The sequence below is a fragment of the Amblyomma maculatum genome, chromosome 9 (genome assembly GCF_055883805.1).
Source record: "Amblyomma maculatum isolate TAMU_Amacu chromosome 9, ASM5588380v1, whole genome shotgun sequence".
NCBI lineage: Eukaryota > Metazoa > Arthropoda > Arachnida > Ixodida > Ixodidae > Amblyomma > Amblyomma maculatum.
This window is the reverse complement of record NC_139352.1, coordinates 48,217,760-48,240,860: the sequence shown is the minus strand read 5'-3', so window position 1 is coordinate 48,240,860 and position 23,101 is coordinate 48,217,760. Positions and strand designations below refer to the sequence as shown.

The 23,101-nt window shown below is 44.0% G+C and overlaps 1 protein-coding gene across 2 annotated transcripts in view; it reads right to left on the bottom strand.

Moving 5' to 3' along the window:
• CaMKI (Calcium/calmodulin-dependent protein kinase I) overlaps positions 1 to 23,101 on the bottom strand; it is a 73,012-nt gene that overhangs the window by 37,332 nt on the left and 12,579 nt on the right. The window contains exon 1 of one of the 2 annotated variants that reach the window (XM_084578699.1): positions 3,953 to 4,182. The exons of the other annotated variant lie outside the window; for it this stretch is intronic. Within the exon in view, the coding sequence (XP_084434825.1) occupies positions 3,953 to 4,056 (104 nt within the window). The 5' untranslated portion in view covers positions 4,057 to 4,182. Of the gene's footprint in view, positions 1 to 3,952; positions 4,183 to 23,101 lie in introns of those variants that run through there. 2 annotated transcript variants of the gene reach the window in all.

Sequence of the window (23,101 nt, the reverse complement as noted above, 5' to 3'; positions counted from 1 at the left end):
CCTCTGCAGCTGACTCAGCACGAAGTACTTAGTGCTTAAAGAAAATTTTATGAAACAGAACTCAGCACGTCTTCTGTGAGGAGCAGCGAAAGAGAACAACCTCACAGTGCTGTGGTTACATGCGCTAGGTTCAGCGTGCTGAAACAATTCCAAGCTCAAGATCTTCATTCTGAACTTGAGACTCACAACACTCAACTGAATAAAATTTGCAAGTCCCAACCCACCACAATCTGGCAAAAACCGCAAGGTGGCATAAAACCAGCTTAACTTCTAAACCCAGCGACATCTCAAGAATAATAGGTAGAAAACCACTCAAAGGCGAGCTAAACATGCCTGTCTGGCCAATGACAATGTTTTTATATTATTATTATTAATGGACTGTTGGGACTGGCACAGCTAAAGCTGGAAGCTTCACTGATGATGCAAAGGGCAGAAATTCATGGTTCAGCTTATAATACTTCAGGTTTTTGGGATGATGACAAATATACAGGAATGCAATGGTAGAGCAATTTGAAGAACAGGTTTGATGTGCATTTGTCGATCCTCCTGGAGGTCCTTGCCCACCAAGACAGCGAAATATGCAACTACAATGCTTTTCATTCACCGTTGCTATTAGCTTCAACAAGTTTCCAAACTGAAGGGATTGGCCGAAACTTGTCATGAGGTTGTGACGAAAATGAAAAGATTTTGCCTCCTCATGTATAGATTGAGCACTACACTCCAATATCCGAGACATGAGGATTTATAATTTTATTTTAGCAGCAAAAATTGCATAGTGCAATCTTGCAGCAAAATGCTTATGACTGCATCTCAGGACAATATCACCAATTTCTTTAAGTGCACAGAGTTCTTTTCTTCTTTAAGTTTTCTCATCATGTTATATCACATTTTGCACTCTCTCCAGTGCACCCCCACACACGCCAACCCCCCTATAAAAAACAATCTTTTGTCCCTAGATGTTGCCACAGAGTTTTAAAATTCTTGCATGAAGCAGTAACCATGCTTCACTGAAACTTTCATCAATGAGGTGTACATACTTGCATTGTAACACTTTTTCTGTTGAGTGTAGAAAGTAAAATGGATACCACTTTACATTAAAAAAAGTCTAGTTGCTGTCTGGCGGGTGAGATTTATATTAGTTTTCAGTGCACCACTTTTGCTGATGCATAGACTTCATTGCACTCAATGACAGTTTCCAACATTAGATTACTTAAAAATGGGTGCATGCACTAACTGAAAAATTCTCTATAAAAATTTTCAACAGTGTTTCTAACAAAACTTGTGTAAATGAGCACTTTAGACACAGCAAGCTTCCGGTTGTGTCAAAATAAAATTGGGCACTGTAAATCTAGTGTTTGGTCTCGTTAAAAATCAAAGCTCTTTATTCATTTTACCAAGCCTCTAGCATCAGTCATAACACCTGCTACTTACTTTGGTTCTGGTATTACTTATATTTACTTAAAGCACCACATATATCTAATTTTATTTGCATGCACTTTCAGGCACACAAAAAACTGCAATATAAACACTGATACATAGTTTTAATTGACTACAATGCTAGCCACTTCAAATGTTGAATTACAGCAAATAACCTAGCATACTGCAGTGTTTCCATGCCTCACATTACCCACACACTCCTCATAGTTTGTTTATAAATCCAAAACAGCATTCAAGAAAAAATATTATATATTATGTGGCAGCTGTCAGTGGATACTACAGGGTGATCCATGCATATCAGTACACCACATCATTTGAAAAAGGAAAACATGCAAGCAAAAATTAAGAGTCGACACCCTTACAAATAATGGATACACTTTCTTAACGCATGCAATGATTGTTTTGTTAATCAAAAGCCACATTTGCTATAATTTTACATTCATCTAGCATACAAATGCACCCTCCAAAATTTCAGAAATTTGTTCCAGTAAATGATGTCAAGCTTCTGAATCTCAACAAACAATCGACAATCTCTGCCGTACTGCAGCCTGTGGCCAGGCCAAACATCACCTAGTGCATGCAGTTCTTTACTAATCCGAAGCAACACATTGTGCACTTATTTGCAGTACAAGGCTGCATGAACAAAAAATGTTTTGCATACGGAACAAAATTATAGCATCACGATCTAAAACGTCATTACTATCCAAGCACATAAAATTATACTTTCTGCTGGCAAAATCACGTGACATTGAATTGTAGCTCAGAAGCAGCTTGGAAGTAATGTCCGCAAGCAACAGCCACCACACACAACAAATGTCAGCGCCTCTGCCAGTGAGTGTGCGGTTTGAGGGCAGCCTCTGTGAAACTTGCGTCGGTTTTTGCACGATGTTTCTGCCATCTTTCTGATCCAAGGCCAACACCAAATGACACACCAAGGCAATGGACACACAAAGTTTGGCGCGAGCTCTCTGGGGGTTGTTTTGGGCCGGCGCGCGGCGCCACAACAAGCACACGCTGCCAAAATTTCTCGCGCCACTAGTGTCAAGAGCTCGTGTTCTCGCTATTTTCTGCAACCACGCTCTGATTGCGTCCGTCCCAACACAGAACGCAAAGCGTCCACAAATAAAAAGGGCCTCGCGAAGGATGACACACGTCGACTATGACGCCGGGGCAGTCGGCGCGTATTCATGCATGTGTGTGTGTGTGTATGTGTCGCGTGCGCTGCCTGCCAAAGGAAACAAAACAGGTTGCCGCCGCACAGCCATACGCTGCTCTAATGTCAAAAGCCAGTGCGAAAGATAAGATCAAGGCGCGAGCTCGACCGCACGTCAAGAGGAAATTCCGTAGATTCGCACAGATTTTCTTCTGCGAAACGAGACGCAACTCTGAAAATGCCCACTCCGCCGACACCAGGAAAACCAGTCACAGTTAAACCCAGAACAGCTTTACCGAGTAGAAGTCATCAGCATGCGACTAGCGTTAACAATGCGCTTGACGATATTCGTCGTATATTCTTCAGTGAGCTCATCGAAGATTTTTCAAACTTTCCTTTTCTATCCTTTCCAGCTCTCCTAGCTATCACCGTTCGCGTGCAATTCACTGGGACACGGACGGATGTGTGCACACCACCGCCGGCGGATGCGATTGACGTTTGATAATACGGTTCGCGCGGCTGCCAGCGTGCATGTTGCATTTTCCCACTGGTGCATTAAAATATTAAAAGCGCCGGTTTCCATCTTTATCGTTTATTAACCTATTTCCCTCCTCGTTCTCTCTCTCTTTGAGCAAACCCGATTAGCAGACAGGCGCTCGTCTGTATTTTATTCTCGGGCTAGTAACGTCGTCCCCGTTCCGACTTTTGAACATAGCGCACCCCACTAATGCGGTTCCAATGTGCCGCGTTGCATCTATACGCGTACAAATCTATAGCCAGGCACACTTATTTTTTCTCTTCGTTTAATGAGGCACTGCGAAATGATAAATGAACTTGCAGGGCACAGCCTTCAAAACAAGCCTCGGGTAACGAGTGCGCATACGAAGGCATCTCGGCTAGCAGGTCTACGCATAGCCGATGCGCGAACGAACCCGTGCGCCGTCGGAGGATCAAGCGGAGAAGTGGAACCCATACGGCCAACTCGACTTGTGCGCAAAGCAGCCGGGATACAATCTGCGGTGGCAGAGGACGTGGACGCAATTTAAGAGATGTCCCATAATTTGGAATTGCAAGGCTGCGTATTTAGACCTAAAGTGCAATAGAGCGGGGTTTTCACACTGGAGCGCGCCGCCGGGCAACCTCAGAGGAGACCGCATCAGGGAAAACGTCGCTCTTGCGGAGAAAGCGAAAGTTAGGTCCGCTTCATTTCGCCTCCGCTCTTTCAGTGACTGCGCACTAGACACACAAACACATGCATCACGAGCACAGTGGACAAGGAAGACTGAAAAATAAAGGCGAAACCGCCAACGAGCGAGGCGACGACGGGAAGAAATCGAGGAGAGAAAAAGGCGAGCCACTCACGTTCCGAGTAGATCCTTAAAATCATATTTATCCTCGACACTGGCACTTTCTTTGGTTTCTCTGTCCCTCTTTCGTTGCGAATCCTTTTTGCCGAACAGCGGCATGTCGAAAGCACGAGACGCCGCGTCGAATTACACCGAAAAATGAATCCGTACCACCTAAATAAAAGCCGCCGCTAAACACGCTACACCGGACGCCATGAGTACACTTTCCTAAAAGAGCGAGCGCCATTAGCCGTGACGTCACCTGGAGCGCCCCCGGCAACGTCACGGTAAAGCGTCGGTGACGTTGCAGGCGCAGCGCCGGCTCAATACTTTTTGTTCTGTTCTTGCTTTTAACACCCTTCCACTCAGTTTCTCTCTCTATCTCTCTCTCTCTCTTTCTCTTTACCTTCCTCTCGCGCCGCAGAGCGCTTGCTGCATGCTGCTGGCTAGGCTTCGGTGGTCCTCTGCACTGGGCTGCCGCACGGGGCCTTCGCTGGCTTCCACGCATCGTTCGAAAGGCGCAGGAAGAGGGGATAGGAGAAAAAATTTTAGTGCATAAAAACGAAGCGACGAAAAACAAGATAAATAATAAAAAAAAAGCTCAATCCGTGTGCGAGCAGCGCACGCGCGCGTGTTGACGGATTTCTTGCCGACGCGCATACAAAAGGAGGACTTATCGCGAGGAAAATGCCCTCCAAAACAAAACGGTTCGTCGTGTGGTAGGGGCGTGGTGTGCATTTCCGGCTGAACGGGCGTGGTTTTCTGTGGCGCGTGCTGTGCGAAGGTAATCTTTATTTCCTTTCGGTCGGAGCGTCTGATATGTACAGACTTACAGGGGCTAGCAAAAGAGCTCCACTCGCGCACCAGCGCTAGCATGCGCTAGTGGGCAAACACGGTTGAACGATGTGCTCGAATCTCGTGCAAGGGTTCTCTACAGCATTCAGCTTTTAGCCAGAGAAAATTCCGCTTTCTTGTCAAATAAGTCCAGCATGAAGCCAGCGCTTACGCGACTCCTCCTCTTTTAATATAAGCAGCACATTTGCTGGACGAGTTGAGTTAAAGCCTTATATATATATATATATATATATATATATATATATATATATATATATATATATATATATATATATATATATATATATATATATATATATATATATATAAGGCGCTCGACTACTGTGCTGGAGTACCCGGGTTCGATCCCGACTGCGACGGCTACGTTTCGATGGCGGCGAACCCAGCAGTCAATGAAGATTGACTGCTCAAATCTCTGGTTATCTACGGTGCACTCTCAAAAAAGAACTCCCAAATAACCCTATTTGTAATTCTATATCGGCCGTTTAAGAGTAATGAACATACCCAGTATACCGTTTGATATGTTCATGGTTCTGCGCCTTCACAGTTTGATCAAGGCGATAACGGCTGCTCATGATGCAGGTGTCAATGTGTGATCGGCGTTTGATAACTTCATTTAAAGTGTTTCGTTCATTAGAATTGTATATTGAGTCAAAAGCGACCCGCCAGAGTGAGTGAAAATTCTTGACGACTCGACATGTCCGAGGAAATCTTTAATGCAACCATATATTCTTATGTGTAGATATCATTGTACAGCCTTTGTCAAAAGTTTAAGAACCCAGAGAGTTTGCTTTTAAGCCGTATATTATGACTTCTTTAACAATTGCAGAAGTCCTAGCCATTGGAGAGGGTAAGACGAAAAATCTTGCCGTCAGCAAGTTTGTAAACCTGGGAATGCATTACGAGCCACATTGTATGGCTCAGAAGTAGACCCCCTGGGCTCAACTTTTGACAAAGGGTGAACATTTTGATCTGTGAGGTGTTGTCTAAACTGGCAACAAAGTAAGAAAAGTAGGGCGATCAGTTGCAGCTATAGCTACGACGACGACTCGTACTCGCTTCCTACGAGAAATTAAGGCGAAAGCCTTTAATGCCTCGTCGTTGTCGACAGACAATTGTCAGGTGTCACGCTTTCGAGAACAAGAGTTAAAATAAATGAAAAAAAAAAATTCGAGGACACTTTGGCGAATAAAGCAATGAAAGGCAAAAGCCTGAGTGCTGCATTCTGCTACGCAACTGTTGCGCATGTAGCATGAATGCTGCCACGAGTAAAGCGAGCGACTACTCTTTCACATTCTGTGAGTGCATTTATTCAGTGAATTCTGCTTGGCAGCAACGAGATCGCGCTCCTTGTATCTTCGCAGTTGTTCTACGTTTACTGTTGTGTGGTTGATTTTACCGGTTGCGCGGCATCAATTAGTAACTAATAATTACCCAACTGATACTAATCAACCGTTAATAATTAATTAGCCATTAATTATTAGGTAATAATTAGGCAGTAATCAGGGAAGTAATTAGTAATTAATCAAACAGCCAAACTGAGGCATGAGTAATTAACTGGTTGGGCGTAATAAGCAATCAGTAATTAGTATTACGTACTTAGTATTTATTTTATTAAACAGCCATTAATAAGTTGGTTTGGTTTGGTTTGTGGGGTTTAACGTCCCAAAGCGACTCAGGCTATGAGAGACGCCGTAGTGGAGGACTCCGGAAATTTCGACCACCTGGGGTTCTTTAACGTGCACTGACATCGCACAGCACACGGGCGCCTGGCTTTTCGCCTCCATCGAAAAGCGGCCGCCGAGGCCGGGATTCGATCCCGCGTCCTTGGGAACAGTAGTCGAGCGCCCTAACCACTGCGCCACCCCGGCGGGGCCATTAATAAGTAATTGATCATTGATTGCCATATGGCCATATAAGGCACGCATTCGCGCATACTGTGGTGGTGCTCTGTGATTGGTCGAGTCCTCAATGACGTCATCCCATCTCGACCAATCAGAGTCGCCACAAGAGCGTGACACTTTTACTAACAACGATGAGGTAATAAAGGCTTTCGCCTTAATAAACCTTGTCTCGATTGGGAATTGAACCTCCATACCTTGGATCTCCAGCCCAGCGATTTACCAACTGCGCCACGCCCCGGATTTCGTGAAACGCTCTTCATAATTATCCTTATTTACCGTAAGGATGATAGCGGCATTCCGCGAGTGACAGATACTGCGGCTTTCCTTTCCTGTACACGAATTGTAGAACGCCGGTGAAGTTTGATGCGTTCAATGAAATGCTGTTTGTGTTCGACAAGGGGCGCGTGATGTACCGCCACGACAGGTCAACGTCACCAGGCGATACATGCATATACGAAGCTGACCCCGCCGGGCGTCCGATCATGCGTCCGGGCGGCGCCTTTTATTTGCCGCTTCCTCGAACGCCGCACCACACAGCAAACAGAAGCAGACCCAGATGTCTACGCCCCGCCGGGGTGGTGCAGTGGTAAGACGCCCGACTACTGTGCCGGAGTACCCGGCCTCGATCCCGACCTCGGCGGCTGCGTTTCGATGGAGGCGAAACGAAGTGGCGTCCGTGTGCTGTGCGATGTCAGCGCACGTTAAAGATCCCCAGGTGGTCCAGATTACTCCGTAGCCCTCCACTACGGCTCCTCTTTCTCTCTATCCACTTTCACTCCCACCTTCCCCCTTCCCTTACAGCGCGGTTCAGGTGTTCACAGCTACGTGTGTGACAGATACGGCGCCTTTCCCTTCCTGTGAACCAATTATTATTATTATTATTATTATTATTATTATTATTATTATTATTATTATTATTATTATTATTATTATTATTACAGCAGACATCAGCAGCGTTTGAAATAGATTTACAGGATAAAAAAGGCGCAGTATCTGTCACAATTCTCCGCGGACACATGTACCACGCCGTAAAAGAAGGGAGGAAGATGGGAGCGCAAAAAGAGATGGAAAGACAGGTGCCGTAGTGGAGGGCTACGACCGCGCTATGATGGCTTCCGACTCGTCGTACTTTAGTGGCCCAGTGCCCTCTAGAATTTTCCGTAGGTTCGAATCCGCTCCGCGCCGACGGTTTTTTATTCGCGCCAGTCAGAAGCAATGCACTCAATATTCAATAGAAGAGGTTCTGAATTAGACAACGTAGGTATTCCAGGCGGCACCCAATCAATTTATCGATTATACTCAGTACGTTTAGCGCCAGCAACTGCCTGAAGTGATCCGAAAAAAAAGTCGCATTGCCCACGTCTAAAAGCCCTCATGTTTGACATGCATACATGGCTGTGTTAGACGCTATATATAGGCTTCCAAAGCACCGTCGAGCGGCGCTGCTGCTCCTGACAGGGAGCGCCATCTCTGACAGAAAAATAGAAACTGGGGATAAACGCGGCGGCACCACCTAGGCATCCCGTGCAAGTTTTCTCCTTTCGCTCGCTCGCTTCTGCGTACGTGCAGACGTCTCGCGCTGCTTTGTCGCGCGGGCACTCACTGGACGCCGCCGGCTCGCTCGCTGCCTTCATGGCGTGCGCCGTGCGCTTTCGCTCGCACGAGTACGCGCATTGACGCGTCCCCGCAGGTGCACCGCGACATGCAACCCGCATTCCGTCTTGATTGGGCAACCTGACGCGTACTTCCATACTTCCATGAAGAATACTTTATTATAAGCGGGAAACTTTTTATTCACGTCTGCACTGTAGAGCAGACGACAGACGGGGATGAGTAAATATTGATTGTGAATGCGTCCCACGTTAGCAAAAAGGTAGGACTGCATCTCGAGGTAAGTCCGCTATGTAATTATATTGTCGTACATAATATCTTTAAAAACTGCTAAAGTATCATCCGTACTGTGAAATAAAGTGGCCCGCTCGTTGACCATCGTTTTGGCCTGTAGCATATGCGATCTATATACGGGTTTGTTTTTTATTATTACGACGTTACCAAAGGAAATTTCGCAGTAGAAGAATAAGTATATAGTCCGAAGGAGGTGTTTCTTCAAAGACAAGAACGCTAGCAATCTCATAAGCACATGCGTGCTCCGTGCGCTACACGCGATATAACCGGCTCGCTGGCTCGGAAGGCAGGTGAAATCCACGCTTGTACTACACAGTGTTTTATTTCGGTTCTTATTAAATGGTTGCTCTTCATTTATGATAACATTTGGTTTGCACTCACGAACCCTGTGACGCGAAAGGGGTGCTCCGTGCGAGTAGTGTCAGTCGAGCCATAGCTAGTATCACTTTTGTACTGCACTTCCGACGTATCTTCGTTAATAATAATAATAATAATAATATTAATTAATTGGTTCACGTATTGGCCAATTTGCGAAAATCTGTAAAAGCGTCTCAGCAAGGCATGTTTTCCAACGCCGCCCCCACCCCCGAAAAAAAAAAAGGCCTCGTTCCTAGATATTTTCTTGGTCAATCTAAAAATGAAAAGGCAGCTGTGGACACTTAGGGCACATTCACACATCAGTCTCGATTGCGGACGTCACATCTGTTGATTTGGTTGCTTTCAGAGCACTCACAAAGCAGGGAGAGAGCACAAAAAATCGGCAAAACTAGACACGCGGGGAGCGACGAACAGGATAATCTTCCATCCTCTTCACTTTTTATGCATGGTGTTTAACCACTGTACTTTTTTGGTGGCTCTCCAAGCCGTCTTTGTCAACCGTCAACAATTCTGAGTTTACGAAGAAAGGGGAAATTGGCTCTTTTCGTTTCCACAAAGAACGCGAGACTTCTCAGAACGCTGTCATGGGGTTGGAAAACAGGTCTTGCGGACACGCTTCCAAAGGAATCTGCAAAGTTTCACACGTGAGCCTCGAATTTTGGTGCTTTGCCTACTATTGTCACTTCCCATGGCACAATGCTACTTAGTACATCCGTTCCGCATCAGCGGAAGCGTTTTTGTATCGCCAAATAACCGCCAGGAGCAACGCGATCGCCGCGCGTGCACAGGAATCTAGCGGAGCGTCTGCTCCGGCGAAGCCCCATAGTTTCACATTTCGCCACCACGCCAGGAATGCGGCGCTGCCATCGCGCGGCGAAACTTGAGCTTGGGTTCCCTATAGCAAATATTTCAGGTACTTTTCAATTAGGATAATGTACGTGGTACAAGCAATGATATTCATAAAGGTGTTCGAAATAATTTATACTAGTCATTTCTGCACATATTTAGTTGGCTGCCGGTAAGGCAAGTTAGAAACGGGGAAACTAGCTTTTTTTTTTTTCTATCGCCCGCAATCATTTAACTTTTTTTTGCTCTTGTAGTTGTTCCCTAGACTGACATGCGGCAGCTCAAATATGCATTAGAAAAAACGCATGCATATTAACTTTCATCACGTGCCTGGAAAAGAATGACCTGACAATATGAGTAGTTGACATTATGTTAAATATTCTCTCGCATGGTATCAAGGTTGTACTGACCTAATTTTAGTTCATAATTTAAGACAAAGCTGTTGCTGAATTACTCTGAGCAAACAAGGATGTCGCATTGTCAAAGGATATAAATAAGCTTCTATTGTCAGCGTATGTACAAACTCTGTTTTGTAAACAGATATGGCCTCGCCGACGTACGTACATCCAACAACAAAGGTCCTGAAATACTGTCCTGGAACACACAACACTAAATTGTTTGACGAGCGTACGGGTAGCCATTGGCAACCACGCATTGTTCTCAGTCAGCAATGCGGGACCGCGAAAAAAAAAAAAAAATGCGTCCTTTCGCGGACACTGTATAAATACGACTTCGGCAGTAAAACATTGTGACTAAGGCCATCTATTGATTACTCGAGTAATCAATAGATTCTCCTATAGCAACTTTGTTCTCTTTTATATTTTGGAACGAATAATCTAGCGCCGACTTTATGAATACATCTTACTCAGTAAAATAATGTGACTAAGACTATATATGACTACGTCTAGTAATAAGCAGACTCTCCTGCGACAACCTTCTTCCTCTGTATTTTTAGGGCAAGCAATATAATGGATTCGCGGGGCTCCCGTTGTTAAAACTATATTTCGCTTAGAAATAATATCATTATGAGCAAAAACGCTGTCCAGTTGTGAGAGCAAGATATTCCTGCTGCACATTCTGAGAAAATACCGGCGGAATTGAGGTCATCCCATGGTTGCCTAATTCATTTCTGCTACCATCTTTGAAAAGATGGTGGCAAAAAAATCATTTTGGAAAAAAAATATTCAAATTCTAGCGGCAAGTGAGGGATATAAACTACATATTCACGAGTTAAGTTAAAGAAAAGCTTGAATCTTTTAATCTGCAGATTGTCGATACCGGTGACCTAGAGTTTGTCAAGCATAGGGCCGTTGGAATTAAGGGTATGTATGTCGATCGTGGAATCACTGTGCCAGACGGTTTATATTCAAGCCTACAATATGCAGCATCAGTAAAATGTTCATGACAATGCACACTTGCTTATGTTTGTCTGTGTTTATTTTAAAACACAACAACTGTGGAAATTCTCCGACACTACTGCGTCACAGCCCCGCCGAAGTGGTGCAGGTATACTTTTGGGATATTTTACAAAGAACTTTAAAAAAGGAATTTCCATTAGACTCGCATGGTAGGTACTTGCCAGTAGAGAATGAGGATGGGGTGCCATTATTATTACGCTAATGACCCTCCACTGTATTTGGCGCTCGAGAATGGCAGGATACCATTGCGATCCTGACGCATGGCCAGCACGGATCTATTTTAGGGAAGGCATGAATAGATATATTGAAATTCAGAAACTTGCTCCTGAAGCTCCCGAGTGGCTCGGAAGATTGGAGCCATTAGTGACCCTAAGAGAATTTTAGCATGACGACCCCACAACCCACCTGACTGATTGTTGTATTAATGAATGCTCATTGTGCCCTGTAAGTAGTTTTGTGTATTGTGCCGAAGTCAGGCAATAAAGAAAAAAAAAAAAAAGCCGAAGTGGTGCAGTGGTAAGACGCCCGACTACTGTGCCGGAGTTCCCGGGTTCGAACCCGACCACGGCGGCTGCGTTTCGATGGAGGCGAAACGAAGTGGCGTCCGTGTGCTGTGCGATGTCAGCGCACGTTAAAGATCCCCAGGTGGTCGAAGTTACTCCGTAGCCTTCCACTACGGCTCCCCTTTCTCTCTTTCCATTTTTCACTCCCACCTTCATCCCTTCCCTTGCGGCGTGGTTCAGGTGTCCACAGAAACAAGTGTGACAGATACTGCGCCTTTCCCTTCCTGTGAACCAATTATAATAATAATAATAATAATAATAATAATAATAATTATTATTATTATTATTATTATTATTATTATTATTATTATTATTATTATTATTATTATTATTATTATTATTATTACTGCGACACAACAGCTCCAAAAGGGCTTTAGCGGGTGCAGTTGTGAATGGGATGTGTTCTTTCGGTTCAAGATTTCGTTTACGACATGCCACAAGCGGCCAGCTCGAGAAACGCCTTGTCAGAGCAGGCGGTAGTATTGCTGCTTGGCTTTCCGTGTTCTCTTTTGACTTTACTGCAATATGTCGTAAAATCTGCAATTATTGCTACATCTTAAAAATATGCCGATAAGTCTGCTTTTGTGACTCATCACTTTTAGATGTTCCGGGAGAGTGTGCTTTTTAGGCTTAGACAATGATCACAATAATAATTGGTTCACAGGAAGGAAAAGACGGAGTGTTCCTCCCCCAACGTGGCGGGCTTGGCTAGCATCTGACCAGGTGAAAGATTAGTTGGCCTAGGTAGAGTGTACTAGAAGGGTGACCCTGGCCCAGGACATTCTTGACGCTTAGTAATGCTACAGTGGCTGGACACTGTAGTAATGCGTTAAATAAAGTTGTTTCCTCCTCCTCCTGTCACACTTGCTACTGTGGACCCCTGAATCCCGCCGTAAGGGAAGAAAGGAAGGAAGGTGGGAGTCAAAGTGGAAGGAGAGAAAGAGGAACCGTAGTGGAAGGCTACGGAGTAATTTCGACCACCTGGGGATCTTTAACGTGCGCTGACATCGCACAGCACACGGACGCCTCTTCGTTCCGCCTCTATATAAATGCAGCCCGCCGAGGTCGGGTTCTAACCCGGGTACTCCGGCACAGTAGTCGGGCGTCTTACCACTGCACCACCCCGGCGGGGCACCTCCGCTGCCCCGTGCGGACAGAATAGAAAACAGAGAAGAAAGAAAAAGAAGAGAGATAGAAAGACGCGCGCCGAAACAGCCGTCGTCCACCACCGAAGTGGTGGCAGGTGCAATGACGTTATAGGCAGTGGATTTCGCAGTGCACACCAATTATTAAGGCGATAGCCTTTAATGGCTCGTGCTGTCGTGGACAAAAGGTGTCCCGCTTTTGCGGCGGCGCTGATTGGCCGAGGCTGGATGACGTCATAGAGGTCTCGACCAATCACGGAGGACCACCACAGATGCACGAATGCGTGCCTTATATGGCCATATGGCAATAAATTGTTCAATTACTAATTAAGTAAGCACTAATTGATGGCTAATAATGTAATTGAATAATTAACGAAATTAATGATTTATTATTTAAGGAAATAGTTACTTACATTACCAATACCTAATTAATTAATCAATAATTGCTATTTATTGTCAGTTACGTAGCAGAATGCGGCCCTCAGGTTTTCGCCTTTCACTGCTTTAGTCGCTAAAGTCCCTCGTAATAATTGCAATCCGTATAGCAAGATCTTGCTCTTTAATTTGTTCATTTTCACTGCTGTAGCGACGTGAATACTGTTCGTGCAGAAAGGTTTGGCTGACTAACACTCTTATCAGCGACCAGTATTCTCTTGGAACTTTCCCCGCAGCTACCCTATTTTCTACATAAGCTACTTCTTTACTGTGAGAATTTCAAGCTTTTGTTTAACCTCCTCGAGCTCAGCATTAATGAAGGACGTGCTTTCTTTCGCATCACGAAACTGCGTTCGTAAATCCCCATTGTCATTGCGGGATTTTTCTTTCTTATGTGGCCTAAACTAGGAACATTTTTTTCTTTCTTTCAAAACAGTAATGCAGCATATCCCATAAACAGAGGAGGAATGCAAGGCTTTGAACAAAAAAAAATTTATCGTTCTCTGCTTTTGCTGCTGCATAATATCGGGAATCATGAACATTATTGAACAGCGCTGTAATTCAGCTGTAGTGTTGTGCTAAATCACGATTAACAAATGGTAATGCAGCAGAGTGTCAACATAACAAAAATATTAGCAACAGTTAATAATCTATTTATGATTGCGACAAAATGCGAAATAATGAATTTCATTCAAATATAAGATGAGGAATAGAACACCGCTGCAGTAAACGTTATCGCACACCCGGGCCGCTCCTTTCGTGTCGACCATCTGCACGACAGTCATTCTTTGCCACACAATTTTTTTTACACGCATATCCTTTGGTTGGCAGGGATTTGCATGTCACAGGACATCGAACAGCAATGTTCAGAACTTGACCACCCTTGAGGACGCAAAGGAAGCGTGTACATTATAACAGAGATTCTAGTTAGTCCTGAATATTATCCAATGGTCCAAACGTACTTCGCATCAGGTCCGAATATCCAGCGATGTGTTGTATACGACCAAGTACCTAACTGATTCCCCGGAGACGGTGGCTACAGAGACCTAATGAAAGCAACATATACGGTGTTGACCGCACGTCGCATGGGGAACAATGGTACATTCCTCATCACTTTACAGGGACCAGATACACTCTCCCGGGGAGAGTTTTGTAATAGCACATAGTACGCTTTTAACGATACAAGCATAGGCCATTTTACTGCTACATGATGCTATTTGGAGGGACGTCTCCAATAATTTTGTCCGAATGGAGCAAACCCAGAATTTACAACAGAATTTAGGGAGGCTAAATACTGATGTGGACATGTGACAACTAAACGACCACGGCATCACGTCCTCCAAATGTTCAACGAAGCAACAAAGCTTCAGAAGCACAGGAATTGGAGACGGAATCGAATGACGCCGTTAGTATTGCAGAACAGTTTTTTTTTTATTTTTGTGCTGTCGCAAGAATTGTCTGATGAGACGACTGAAGGAAATAGAGCCGCCTCCACCACCTGAATGCATGCAAACCAATTCGTCTTACACCGCAACACTAAAAAGTGGGGAACTAGAAGACGTAGGCTGACGTGCTGGGCTGATGGATTTTCCAGGCTCAAAGACAGCGAACGCATGCAGGATGGCATACACTAACAAATTACAATGCTGGAAGAAGAAATTGAAGAAACTGCGCTAAGATAGAGCACGCACGGCAGAGCGGCGCAAGGTAAGAACAGTCCACGAGATTAAGATGTCTGCGTGCCGCACACAAGCAAGGGTGGTGAATACGGCAAACAATAAACAGGCACTCACACTCCAGTGTGGGAGGAGGTCCTAGAAAACTTCTCTGAACTAACACAACTTATTCTAACGAGGGCACACAATGGCTAGACACGGCTCAAAACAACACTAAGGAATAAATCATGGAACTGTTGAGGACTCTCGAATTAAGTTGGCGAAATTAGAACAAAGTTGTTATATTGCAAATTGCACTCCTGAGCAGCCCTACTACAAGCAAATAGTCCATAGTGTGCCATGATGGGACATACTGGTTATCACTGCCTTTCGATTCTTGGCAAACGAGTAATAGCGGACACGAAAACGCCAGTAAAAGCTTCTATACATGTAAGACTACTAAACACTGCCGTGAAGCCCCAGTCTACAACACTATACCAGCGCATACAGACGTGTCGGTAATTGAAAGTGGTGGAAGGACGGCAACATATTCGGAGTTATTCTCACACCGGAAGCACGTAACGGACCACCCGTACTCACTTATAATGAAGCTTTGCGCTGTCCGTGATACGATTGCGTCCACAAATGCCATAATAAGTTCACATTTACAATGACTCAATAGCAGCTATTAAAGACTCAAAACAGTTGCAAAAACACTACAATTACTCAGGATACACATGTTCTATAGGAAAATAATGAAACGCATTCAGGTACTTTACATACAAGAACACGCTGAGAATATTGTTCACAAGAAAGCAAACGCCCTTACACACCAAGCCTCAAACACGAGTGCCTCACCCACAAGCCTCCCATTTGATCCTTGTTACGCTCTTCCAATGATGGCATCTGTTTTAAGTGTGCGTGCCCTGATTCTCCTGGTGGGGCCATCCTTACCTTATCGATTACTTGCCGATGGGGCTCACAAGATGATGGAGTGCCAGAAACATGCTTGCCCTAAGTGTTAATTCAGGCCAGCCGCTGAGGTGGACATTCGCCACCTTTTATGGACGTGTCCATGGAATGCAAACTTAGAGCCAGGCGATTGTTATAGGTTGGACTTCAGGTTACAAGGGAGAGAGACCTGAAGTTCTGGCTAATAAATAACGCTAAGAGGTGGAACTTGCTCCGGTTTCTAGAAGACAATAGCCTCCACGGCTTACTTTAACTTCAGGGCCAATTCATTTTATGGCATGTTGGATGTCTTCAAATATTGATAAAAAATCTCAAGCACTTAAGTAATTACTGAACGTATTTTTTATAACGATAAATAAACTATCCATGCATTGTGCGCATGTCATATTTGGTGGCATGCAGATGCTTTTTTGCTGACGTTTTTTTTAACCCCATTGCCAATTTCATAAATCGGGAAGATTTGCCCGCACGTTCACAAATATTTTATTTTACTCCCATCCCAGCTTCGACACAAAGACTCAAATTCTGGAACCATTGTTGACTCTACAAAATTTGTCTTTGCATTTTCTTCAAAACAAGACTTTCCTCATGTGTTTCCTGATGCCGAGACTGAGTCAAATTCGCTCTTTTACCTTTGACTCTCAGTCAACCTACAGGCTGACTGCATAACTAATTAAAAACAGATGAGGAATAGAGAAGCTTCGCAAGTGCAAGCATTGCAAATTTTCTTAAGTAAACCATCTACAGATGCCTATCTTCAGATCCTTATTTTCCGTTCCCATCTTGTTTAAATTTAAAGGAAAGAAATTAGGCACTCTGACTCGGCAGCGCTGCGTCAACACTTCTCAAGATTTTTGTTGAATGAAACTTTCAGCATGCCGTAATTAATTCAACTAAAACATATTTGCGAGGGATCCACAAAAGTTCGAGTGAAGAGGGGGAGGGGTTCTTAAAATTTTGTGTTAAGTTCAAGTAGTATTACAGTTTAGTTATGCGGTAGCGAGAGCCAAGTGTGGCCTCAATTAATTAGAGCTTCGATATGCTAAAACATTGAACGCATATAGGTCGAAGCACAGGGCGTGTTGGGTGGGCCAGTCGATTAATCATAAAACGCTGACATATTCACGTTTCAGATAAAATTTTCTCTGTATTCGAATTTACGGGTTATGATTGCACCTCTATATTACAGCAGTGCGATGGCATGGATTCTGCACTGATGTACGTAAGCTGGTTCCCAGTATTTCTTCCTTCCCTGCATATTCGCACTTGACGCCCGTAATCTTTTTTAAATGAGCACTATACCCGGGACTTACAGAACTCACAAATCATTTTTCTCCTGTATAGTGCGCAAAAGATTTACGGTTCCAATGAGCAAGATAACAGACGGGGCGGAATATGCAGGAGTAAAAGATCGACGCTGAAGGAGATCATTACCATAATGACCCTGCTCTGCAACTCTTGTTGTTCAGGGGGGTATTTCACCACGCAATAGCGCTAGTCTTTTTTTCTTTTTTAAATTTAACAATACGACCAACCTTATGGGACATTGTTGCTGGAAGGACACGTGATAAACGCAAAAGATAAACGAGAGAACATAAGCGAAAGGTCATAGAGAGAAAAATAGAAGAGGGGAAAGGAGCTCGGCGTTTAGTGTATGAAGCGATAGGGTAAATGGTTCCTGTCTCTGGGTCCTTTTTGCTGATCCTCGTTCGCGAACATACACTTTGGTGGCTGCTCCTGACCCTGGTGGGGCTGGGACAGGTAGGTCACCGCCGCTTGCGGCGGGGACCAGCCCGCCACCGAACTTCTACCTGTTGTAGGCCGTCATTGCACCCGCCACCGTTTCGGTGGTGAACGGCGGCTGCTGCGGCGCGCGTCTTTCTCTCCCTCTTCTTTTTCTTTCTTCTCTTCTGTCCGCACGAAGCAGCGGAGGTGGCTCAGATACAGAGCCAGTAGCAGGCCCGTGCATTTTCTTTTCCTTCTTCCTACAGCCACAACAACAACACGACTTTGCAACTCGATTTGTCATTAACCCCTTAATTGTGTCTCTATTACGTCGCGCTTATTCATAAACACGAGGCTGTGATCGACCCATTTATGTCAAAGAGCACCCGACACAGATGCGACTATAGCCCCGCTTCTACCAAGCCGTACGGAGGGGGGAGTTCTTGCATGGCCAAGCATTAGCCTCTGTGACATATCGCCCGAGTCCCAAAAACTTAATTCCCATCTTGTCGGCGTTGTGACGGCTCATGGTCCGGTGACGTCACAGTCCTCACCGCCCAAAGGTACCCGGCCATGTCACCTACCAACTCGTTTACATCGTCGACAAATTCGGATTATTTGCCGAAGGAGGCAGTGAACGCTATGGAGTTAAAACCGACATTCGTGGTAGCCGAAAGGTGTTTGCGCATTACTTTTGAGATGAACAAGAAAATCTATGAAGGTCAACAGCAGTTTAGAAGCTTTGTGTATGCACATCAGAAGTGGAAAATATAAATAAAAGTCTGGTACAAGCTCAGGACTTTTAGGATACAATACGCGCGACAAATATGTTATACATGATGCAGAAAATGAGAAGTACAAGACTACACTCGAAACGAGCCAATTGGAACGCGATCTTCATCATCATTACATATCAGGTATAAGATAATTGATTGTATTAGCTTGTGGCAATTAAACTGCAGTGTATTCACCGCCCCCTGTGAGCTATATAGTGACTTTTAAGCCAACCCGGTTTAATCTCAGCTTGGCGTGCGCTGGTTCTCTCATGTTTCCTAAATTGAATCGTGGTAGCAGTGACCGCATGAATGGAACCCTCGACCAAATACTCGGCAGCCGCAGAATGTCGCAGCCAATGCACCTGAGGAGGGCCGTGTCTAGTGTAACGCCCCATAACGTAGCAAACAAACAAAAATAGTCAGTTGTGTCAGCTTCGCGTTTTCCGCATCGCGTTGGTTAGTCATCATTTACTAATGTACCTGCCACCGCACGGCAGCAAGATAGGAAAGGGAGCCGACGACATAGAGCACTAACTTCGCAGCGCTTATGTTTCCAGCGCAATTGTCGTCGAAAATGCTTTCGTGTCACGTCCGTGCAGGCTCATTCGCTACTCCAAATATCTCACGTCTCTCACCCTCGGTTTACCAGCGCACTCGACGACCATTGCGCGCGGGAAACTGTCAGGGGTTCTTTTTATTTCTCACTTGTTTCGGGGGAACACAGCCGCTAGTTATCACCCACACGGAGCCAGCGTAAATACTGTCATTGCTCGGTCTCTGCGCCATTCCACTATGAACTCCGTACTAACTCTCAATTCCAGCTTATACGTGACTCCCCTTTCACGCTCTCGGAGTTCGAATACGTCTACACACTGTAAGCCGAGTGTCATTTGCTCTTTTTCACCCTCTTAACTCCCCATGGGTGTCGTTTTTCTTTCTTTCGCATGTGGCGTGCGCCTTGCGCGGCAACCGATTCGCGTGGCTTTTCTTTTTTTTTTTTTGATCCATTCTCTCATTCAACGCTTTTCTTCTCCTCCTAGCTGGCGCTCATTCCGCCATCCCTCGGTGACAGGTATTTTCGCGCCATAAATTATCTGAGCCCATATCTCTGACCATACCGTCACTGCCTCTCTTCGTTATCTTGTGCGCTTTGTTATCTCTTGTTTTTGCAGTTGCTTATTATGTTTTATAATCCTGCGTGTGTTGTACGGGCTTTCATTTAATTTTTTTCTTCTCCTGGCCTCCAACCTCGACTCTGAACATCCTCCTTCCACGCCTTCATTAAAGGCCCCCTATTTAATTAATCGTACTTGCGGTAATATTAATAACAGAGTGCGACAATATGCATCGCTGGTGAGAAAGAAAAGCAACATGGCGAAAAGCCCTGGCTGTCAACGTGTGGTTGCGTGAGTCTTCTGGAGCAGAGCGGAAGTGGGCAACAGCCGAAAAGAAAGACTGAAGAGAAGCAATTTTGCGCAACCCATTTTATCCCCCCCCCCCACCCCGGTTCAAAGTTGGTAACAGTAAAAAAAAAAAAAAAGAAAAAACAAAAACGAGAATCGATCCGACGTCCAAGTATTTATTGGTGCAAAAGAATGCGGCAATTACACTCGCGGTGTCCTGTTGCCGCAAATGGCTATGTGGACAGGCATGAGCTACAGGTGCAGATAGGTTTTATAGGTTTTTCGGTAGATAAGGTGATGTGCCCGCTACCGTAAATCTCGCATGTTTGGTAGTTAAGCAACATGGCGAAAAGCTAAAGCCATATGTATGTATGTATGTATGTATGTATGTATGTATGTATGTATGTATGTATGTATGTATGTATGTATGTATGTATGTATGTATGTATGTATGTATGTATGTATGTATGTATGTATGTATGTATGTATGTATGTATGTATGTATGTATGTATGTATGTATGTATGTATGTATGTATGTATGTATGTATGTATGTATGTATGTATGTATGTATGTATGTATGTATGTATGTATGTATGTATGTATGTATGTATGTATGTATGTATGTATGTATGTATGTATGTATGTATGTATGTATGTATGTATGTATGTATGTATGTATGTATGTATGTATGTATGTATGTATGTATGTATGTATGTATGTATGTATGTATGTATGTATGTATGTATGTATGTATGTATGTATGTATGTATGTATGTATGTATGTATGTATGTATGTATGTATGTATGTATGTATGTATGTATGTATGTATGTATGTATGTATGTATGTATGTATGTATGTATGTAATCTGGACTGTCCCCTGTTCTTAATCGCGTAAGTTTTTAGCTTTGGTCATTTGTCACCGCGCAATGTCTAATGTCTAATAAAACTTTCTAAACGGAAATCGAAGTCAGGGGAGATTTGGTAATCGCAATAAAGGTAAAAAGAAAACGTGCAATGTGTCGTCAGCTACGCTGGACGAAATGCGTGGCAAGTATGCCTCATGCTGCAAGGCGTGCCAGTGTTTCACCGCTTACACTTTGCAGTATATTATTTGTTTACCTATTTATTTATTTATTCATACTGTTAGACCAGATTACGACCGTTGAAGGGTTAATTTTAGTCTTCACCACGGACGTGCTGTCGATAACTTTAACTCGTGTATACCTCTTTCGATTGATAGTTCAGTCACTGAGGTGGATTGAGTTTAATCGAATAAATTTAACAAAAAAATTAATTCATTTCGAGTACATAAATGAACTGCACATCTAAGTAATGCACGCTATTTCTGATGCAGATGATTCTCCATTCCAAAAAAAAAAAAATACCTCGATACCACCGTTGAAGACATATTGGGCTGCTAGTTTAATCAGCTTACAATACTTACGCAGAAAAGAACATTTAGTTATGGCTCAGCTCACGCTCACGCTTAACGTAGCGGACAGCGCAAGAGCCGCACTACTCTACGGAACCACTGTTCCTATCTCGGTGTACAGCAAGGTACAGCAAAAAAAAAAAAAAAAAAAAAAATGCTAGGATGCATTAAGATTGCTTAGGTGCAGTAAGGCGAAAGCTATTTTCACTTCACTTTATTTCCTTAAAGGCCTCTCTTGGAGGCATTACATAAGGGGTGGGTTTACAAGCATGAGAAAATACAAGCACAGGTCATCGTGTTTGAAAATAAATTTTTAAGGCATCAGTAAATGAAGATTGGCATGAGAGGGCGGCGACTTCGTGGGGAAGGGCGTTCCAGTCCACAATTGCTCGGGGAAAAAATATCCTGAAAACGTTTTGGTGGTTTTTATCTTTATCTTTATGTTATTATGTTTTAATTTTCTTAATTTTTATTAATTGTCTTTTTATTTTTCATTTTCTGTTTAACTTTTTTGTATGACTTTTGGCTCTTGATTACCCAATGTTTAGCTACTTTAGCTAATTTAGCCAATTTTAACGTGTTATCTAGTAACTGGATTAGATTCTAGACTTCCGGAATGACTTGCCACCTTTCTGTGTTGCCTTTTGGCTATTAATTACCCGATGTTTCGATAATTTAGATGGTTAGGCCAATGTTGGCTTCTTATGTGGCTACTGTTGTATTGGCTATGTATCTGTCTCATTTGACACAATCTCGTGGACGCCAACCATCAGCCACGAAAGGTTTTCGCCTTATTAGTGTCTGAAGCCGTGTAGTGTCTAGCACGCTATTAAAGTTGTTCCATGTCCTTGCAAAGCGTAGCAGGGGGCGGCAGAAAGTTAGGTGGGCGGATGAGGTTAAGAAGTTCGCAGGGGTCAAGTGGATGCAGCTAGCACAGAACCGGGTTAATCGGAGAAATATGGGACAGGCCTTCACCCTGCAGTAGGTATAGTCAGGCTGATGATGATGATGACGATGATGATGATGATGTTCTTGCATCCAAATGAAGCGAAATAGTGGGCGACTATATGCGAGTAGTTATAAGCGATCGTGTAATGTATATATACACACATACGGTTCCCTGGCCCCTGGATGAAGCGGAGTCAAACGGCGCTGCGATATAAGGATTAAGCTTGGTTAGCGTTGTCAGGATGACGCCGGCGCTGAATGTAATCAACGAAGACCAGTGAATCAGCGCTGAGTATGCAGCCAACTCCATCACGCTATGTTGTAAGCATCGTCGTACAAGTGTTGTTGCTGGTGGTCTGCTAAATGACTACGCTAATATTCATATAAAGGGGCGGGCCAAGAATTATTCTGCGACGTAGTTAAGCCCCAAGGGAAAAGGTTTGAATATAAGAGGCTTAGAAATTTTTAAAACTCGACAAATGATTGGAAACGCCGAGCGGTAAAAAAAAGTGTGTAAAAACTGACAGGACTGAGCAGGGGAATAAGAAAGCACATTTGTCACGTGTGAGAGGGCACTGGGTTCGAATTCAAGCAGAATAAAGTATGCATTATTTTTTCATTGAAATATAAGCCCCATAAGGTAGGCTGTAGATGCTCTTCTCTCTCAGAAGAAAAACGCTTGGGAAGGTTTGCACTCGGCCATGCTAACGAAGCGAAGCCTATAGATAAGGAGAGGCAGAGGGATTAATCAAAAAAAGGCTTCGCCTCTGTAGTGGGGAAAAGGAGCGGGGCATCAGAAC